The sequence below is a fragment of the Mizuhopecten yessoensis genome, unplaced genomic scaffold (genome assembly GCF_002113885.1).
Source record: "Mizuhopecten yessoensis strain PY_sf001 unplaced genomic scaffold, ASM211388v2 scaffold4259, whole genome shotgun sequence".
NCBI lineage: Eukaryota > Metazoa > Mollusca > Bivalvia > Pectinida > Pectinidae > Mizuhopecten > Mizuhopecten yessoensis.
Genome location: NW_018405455.1, coordinates 181,148 through 187,690, shown reverse-complemented (window position 1 = coordinate 187,690; position 6,543 = coordinate 181,148). Strand labels below are relative to the sequence as shown.

The following is a 6,543-nucleotide window of genomic DNA, read 5'->3' as shown; positions in this document are numbered from 1 at the left end:
ATTCCTGGCGGAATCTAAAATTGACGCATCCTTTCGTGACGGACTCGTTCATATCCCAGGTTTCAATATAGAGAGAAGGGACAATACCTCCAACAAAGGTGGGATGACTGCCTTCATAAGATCAGACTTACCAGCTAGAAGACGAACTGATATTGAATGTAAACTTTTCGATAATGAGACTTTTGAAATAACTTTAAATTCACGGAAATGGCTCATACATGGTGGCGATTTGTCGTCTCTCAAATATTTTAATTATCTCCTTACGTCCCTGGTCAGATTTCTGACCCCTGGCTAGTTCACTGTGATTACAGTTCAGTCCCCCCCGTCCGATTGGTCAGTCCCTATGAGCTAGTGGTCACTTCGGCTCCGCTCCCAGCTGGTATTTAGGTGTTGGCGCCAAACTGTCCATTCTTTCTTTCGACACATTCGAGTCTTGTCACAATTTATGATAGACGAACATTACGAATCTACGATCAACGAATACGAGAGCCCAGGTATCCGGGCAAAAGAAGATGATTTAAATCGTAGTTACCTGTGTAAATGGACAGGTTATCCACTGCCAAGTAATTCTGTGAATGGCGTATGAAACAAGAAATCAACCCCGAAAGGACTATAAAGCCATGAACGAAGGGGGGTCGCCAATGTATTCGTCTGGAGCAGATATGAGCTCTCAAACGTCGAACTTGGACAGTGACGATGATACGATAACAGAAGCAGTACTGGAGGCAAGCGTCCAAGATGACACCGATCTGTTACACAAGAGCGCAAACGACCGGGATGCGGAAGTGCGCGGTTTGAGGGACGAGTTGGAAAAGGCTAAAACCAGACGTTATGTGAGGGATCGAGAAAGGGAGATTGCTGCCTTGAGGGAGGAACTGAGTAGGCTCGGGGATGACGATTCCTCGAGGGTGAAGCACACGAGTCGGAGAGACAGATCTCGGACAAAAAAGGCACCCGTGGTGAGAGAAGCAACAGGTGAGACGCATACGGACTATGATGTCGACTTGAGAAAGGTAAAAAAGATGGACGATATGGTTGCGAGGGCAAACAAAAAGTTAAAGACTTTCATGAATCCAGAGAGTGAAATTTCAAGCTCTGATGAGTCGGATCAGTCCAGCAGGGCCAGTAGAGACAGTAGGGCTCGTAGACAAAAAAAGACAATGAAATCTGGGCTAAATTCCAAAGCAGGTGACATAGTTAGGTTTCCACAAGCTTATCCACACCATTATTTACAGTACGAATATGTCAATAGAAACATAGAGTTCGGGGACCTTAACTTTCGGTTGTTTGTAGCCGGGGAGTTGGAGGTAATAGCCCGGGCGAGCATGAGTGAGGAAAAGGCCGGTCGAACAGCCTTCCTCATGAAGATTACATATTATTCTAACATCTATGAATGGAAAGCGTTGTTGGCATGGTATGCTGCTTGGTTGAGAAGGATTGAGTTGGGAGAGAGTAGGTGGAGAGATGATCCCGCATCAATTGAAGTGCCAATTTTGGCCAAGCATGTGTTGAGACAAGAAACGAAAGGGAAAGGTACCGGTTCTAGTGCGAATGTGAAAGTTGAGAACAAAAGTGTGTATGAAGGAGAGAGAGTGTGGTTTTGTGTGATGTACCAAAAGAACAGATGTGCAGAATCAGGAGACCATGAGGGTGAAATTAGAGGGGTCAAGAGGCACCTGCTCCACATATGTGCAACATGTTGGAAAAAGGATGGTGCCAAACGGGTCCACCCTGAATGTATGGCAGTGTGTCCCCATTCGTTATGACTAGGAAATACTTGTAGGAAAGTTCATAATTCTCAAGAGGAGGAATTGTTCCTGCCTTCATTTGTAAACTTTCCAGAGACGAAGCAAGAGCGGGTAGAAGTTCAGGGAAAGGTTGATAGTTTCTGCCCTCGTAATAAGGCCTTTATTATCGAGGATTTAAATGTGGGTAAAAAAGGGTCAAAGGATGACAATTTCAACAGTAGAGTTTTTAGAGAGCATAATGCGGTTAAAGCGATTGGTGTCCCTAATTTCAAAGGGGCAAAGATTCCAGTTCATTCAGGAATAAATGTTCAGTTTTTAAGGGAACATCTAACGGAATACCGTGACTCAGAAATATGTGACCTTTTAGAATATGGTTTCCCTATAGGCATGGCCCATGAACCTGTACATAATGTAAATAAAAACCCTGAGGGGGGTCTCGGTACAGTTCCTAGAAATCACAGAGGGGCTCGGGAATTCCCAGGGGCAATGGCGAGATGTTTAGAGCAGGGAATTAGTTCGGGTGCTATACTTGGTCCATTTAAGGAAAATCCGTTTACAGGTAAGACCGTGGTGTCTCCGTTGAATTCCGTACCAAAAAAGGACACAAATGAAAGACGTGTGATTCTAGATCTTAGTTGGCCTGAGGGGGATTCCATAAACGGTTGTATTCCCAAGGAAAGTTACTTAGGGGTCCCTATATCACTTCAGTTTCCGCGTGTGGATGACTTGGTCGAGTTAATCAAGGAAAAGGGTAGAAGTTGCCTTCTTTTTAAGAAGGATCTGAAGAAAGCTTACAGACAGATTCCTATTGATCCAGCTGACATTCCCTTTCTGGGGTTTAGTTGGGATGGGGAATTATTCTTTGACAGAGTGCTTTCTATGGGGTTGCGGTCCGCGGCCTATATATGTCAAAGAGTGACTAGTGTAGTATCCTTTTTAGCCTTAGTGGAAGGTTTCCAAATTTTAAATTATTTAGACGATTTTGCAGGGGCAGAGACGCAGGAGAAGGCAGAGACAGCCTTTGTTGTTTTAGGTAGTTTACTAGAGATGTGTGGTCTTGTAGAGTCTAAAGCTAAGTCTGTTCCTCCGTCTACAAAAATGGTCTTTTTAGGGGTTTTATTTGACTCGGACGAGATGACGTTGGAGGTACCACAGGAGCGTCTACAGGAAATTTTATTATTGGTAGGAGAATGGCAAGGCAAGGATAGTGCTAGCTTAAAGGAAGTACAGTCTTTGTTGGGCAAGCTCATGTTTGTTGCCTCGTGTGTTAGACCAGGCCGCATTTTTGTCAGTAGGTTGCTCAATTGGTTAAGAACTTTGCATGAGGATCCTTTGGCTATTTTGAGCATTCCAGATGAGGTGCAGAAGGATTTGCTGTGGTGGCAGGTGTTTTTATTGCAATACAATGGGGTCTCCATGATGGCAGTGGAGAATTGGAGTCACCCAGACGGGGAGTTTGCCTCTGATGCATGTTTGTCTGGCTGTGGAGGTTTTTTCGGAGGCAGATATTTTCACTCCACTTTCCCCGAGTTTATTTTGAACAAAAAACTTAGCATTAATGCCCTCGAGTTGCTGTCGGTTACCATATGTGTTAAGCTGTGGGGTCAGCATTTTAAAGGAAAAAGAATGCTGATTTGGTGTGACAACGAGTCTTCCGTAGCGGTTTTGAATTCGGGAAGGGCAAGGACAAAGTTTATGCAGAGTTGTCTGAGGGAGGTGTGTTTTCATGCAGCTGTGGGGGAGTTTGAGGTAAGGGCTAGGCATATTGTCGGTTCTGAGAATCGGATTCCCGATCATCTTTCCAGATGGCACCTCAGCGCAGACCACAGAGACAAGTTTTTTCAGCTAGTCAATGAGTGGGATGTGGTTGAAAGTGTAGTATATCCAGAGTCGTTTTTATTTGTACATAGGTGGTAAAATAGGTGGTAAAATTTTCCCTTTTCTTTACTTGATTTGCAGATCCCGTCCTGGTGGCCTTGAAGAAGGATTTATCCTTTACAATGAGATCAGCCTTCGCCTCTGGCTCCCTAAGGAATCTCCACACTCAGTGGAAAGCCTACTTCCTGTTTTGTGAAGTTTTCAACTTCCAGTCCCTACCCACAGATACAAATATTGTGTGTCTTTTTATCCAGTTTCTCAGTCGTTCGATGCGCAGCACTGATTCTATTCGTAATTATGTAAGTGGGGTTAAAACCCTTCATCTCCTTTCAGACATTCCCTTTGTCGTGCGTCAGTATGAAGTGAGTTTAGCCTTGAGAGGTATAGCTAGACTACATCCCCATCTTCCCCTTAGGGCAGCGCCCATGACCCCCCTCATCCTTTTGGATATTTACCGAGTCTTAGACATGGAGTCTCCAGCACATACCAGTTTCTGGTGTTTGTTCTTGTTTGCCTTCTTCCTGTTAGTCAGGAAGTCCAACTTAGTGTCGGACTCTGTTCGTTCCTTTGACCCTCGAAAGCAGTTATTACGCCGTGATATCTTGGCAGATGAGAACCTGCTGCTTGTTGTGCTCAAATGGTCCAAAACCAATCAGTTTGGGCGCAAGTTGGTCAGGTCCCCCCTGATTTCTATCCCGGGGTCCCCCCTTTGCCCGGTTCAGGCCTTCCACAATATGTGTAGTTTAAATCCTTCCAAGGCCGATAGGGCTGCCTTTCAGTTATCAGAAAATGGGAAAAGTCGCCCTATTACTTACCCTGTTTTCCACTCCTTCTTGAGAAAAGTGTTGGCTGAGGCAGGACATGATCCTGCTCCTTTTTCCTCACATAGTTTTCGGAGGGGAGGGGCTACGTGGGCCTTTAGTTGTCAAGTTCCGGGGGAGACAATCCAGGCCTTGGGAGATTGGTCTAGTGATGCATACAAATGTTATCTAGAGTTTTCCCTCGAAGATAAACTCTCGGTTTGCAGACACATTAGAGATTCCATAGTCATAGTGCAGGCATGTAATTAGGTTAGGAGTTTCCGGAGTGGGGGTATTTTGGGGGGCCGGAGGCTTGGCGGGTTTATTTATTAGGATTTACCCCCTTTTTCACTGGGATAAGTTAGGCTTTTGAGTGTAATATTTGTATTATAAATGTTGTCTCAGTTTAAAATGTATCAGTATGTGAAGGAGAGTGGTGTACAAGTAGGAGTGAGGTACCTGTAGATGTACCTGTAATACATCTGCATGTAGTGAGTATACTGATATTATATAGGACAAATGATGTACTTCTTGATATAAATTTTGCATCACTGTATGATATTTATGGGTGCAGTGCCTTAATATTTGTGAATTTACATATATGTGACACAGTTAATTGGTTTCCTATTTACTTGATATGGACTTTATTTTCTGGAACCAATTAATATCGTCTTTATATACATTTGGCACTGCACCCATTTTCTTGTGAATAGTGTTGATTTCTATAATAAATGTTAACTGGCCTTTTTTGTCTGGTTTTGTTATGGGCGGTTGGGTTGATAATTGTCTATATAAACCACCGTCTGCTAATGAAACCACATTTACCGAGAAATTAAGCATATTATTAGACAAAGGACACAGACTTGCCGATCATACTATGGTCCTAGGCGATTTGAACTCTGATATTCTAGACGAATCAAAAAGCATGCTTTTAAATACTACTTGTGACACACATGATCTAGATAACCTGATAAAGGACCCCACTTGTTTTGTCATGCACTGTAAACTCTCTCTGGTGGATATTATTTTAACCAATAATAAAAATCTATGTTTCAACACAACAAACTTTCCCACTGGAATCAGCGACTGGCACAATATAATAGCAACATCAATAAAAGGTAGAAAATTTCAATAAAGATCTGGAAACATCACCTCTGCCTACCACCACTGAACAGTCGAAATTATCATCCAAATCTGTAAATGAAATGTATTAAAATTTCGAAAATTCAGTAACCAACACTATAAACAAGCATGCACCAATGAAAACCCAATCAAATCGCAAGAAAAACTTCCCCTGCATGAATCAAAACCTACGGAAAGCTATACACAGAAAACACATGCTATATAACAAATATACCAAAACCCGAAAGAACAATTCATGGGAAAAATACAGGATTCAAAGAAACCATGTCAACAAACTAAAGAAATCCTCCATAAACAATTATTTCATGGAAAGATGTACTGGTGGAGTTAAGAACACTGATTTCTGGCCTACAATCAAACCATTCCTTTCGAACAAAAACAAACACCAATCTAACATAGTTTTATTGGAAGATGACAGAATTATTTCTGACAAAACTGAGGTATGCCAAACTTTTAACAACTCTTTTGTAAATGTCGCTAATGATATAGGAGAACACATTGATTTTAACCCAGACACACACGAGAGCATTAACAAAATCAAAGGAAACTCAGACCAAAATTTGCAATTTAACCTCACCTCGGTTCAGGAAGAGGATATTACAAAAATAGTTTCACGTTTAAACATTAAAAAGGCTCCCGGTGTAGATCACATCAGCGCAAAACTCATCAGAGCAGGACAACACTCCCTTACCCCTCATATAACCAAACTCATCAACACAACCATCACTTCTGGAATTTTCCCCGACAATTTAAAGCGTGCCCAAGTCCAACCCATTTACAAGAAAAAAGACAGACTAGATAAAGGTAACTATCGCCCAGTCAGCATACTACCATCCATATCCAAGATCTATGAACGAACACTTTTTGACCAACTCAGCAAATTTTTCGACCATATTTTTGACAACTTTCTCTGTGCTTTTAGGAAAGGATATGGATGCCAAACCGTACTTTTAAGAATTATTGAAGACTGGAAA

The 6,543-nt window shown here is 42.3% G+C and overlaps 1 protein-coding gene across 1 annotated transcript; it reads left to right on the top strand.

Annotated features, from left to right (window-relative positions):
• The first annotated feature begins 253 nt into the window (after window positions 1–253).
• LOC110448766 lies at window positions 254–5,066 on the top strand. Its single transcript, XM_021495186.1, has 2 exons — window positions 254–975; window positions 3,708–5,066. Exons 1-2 carry the CDS (start codon window positions 576–578, stop codon window positions 4,694–4,696), a joined length of 1,389 nt encoding a protein of 462 aa, XP_021350861.1. The 5' UTR covers window positions 254–575; the 3' UTR covers window positions 4,697–5,066.
• Window positions 5,067–6,543: the final 1,477 nt, after the last annotated feature.

Coding starts and splice junctions, on each gene's coding strand:
- LOC110448766 (XM_021495186.1), top strand. CDS start 576: ATGGCGTATGAAACAAGAAATCAACCCCGAAAGGACTATAAAGCCATG. Junction 976..3,707: donor CGTGGTGAGAGAAGCAACAG/GTGAGACGCATA, acceptor CTTGATTTGCAG/ATCCCGTCCTGGTGGCCTTG.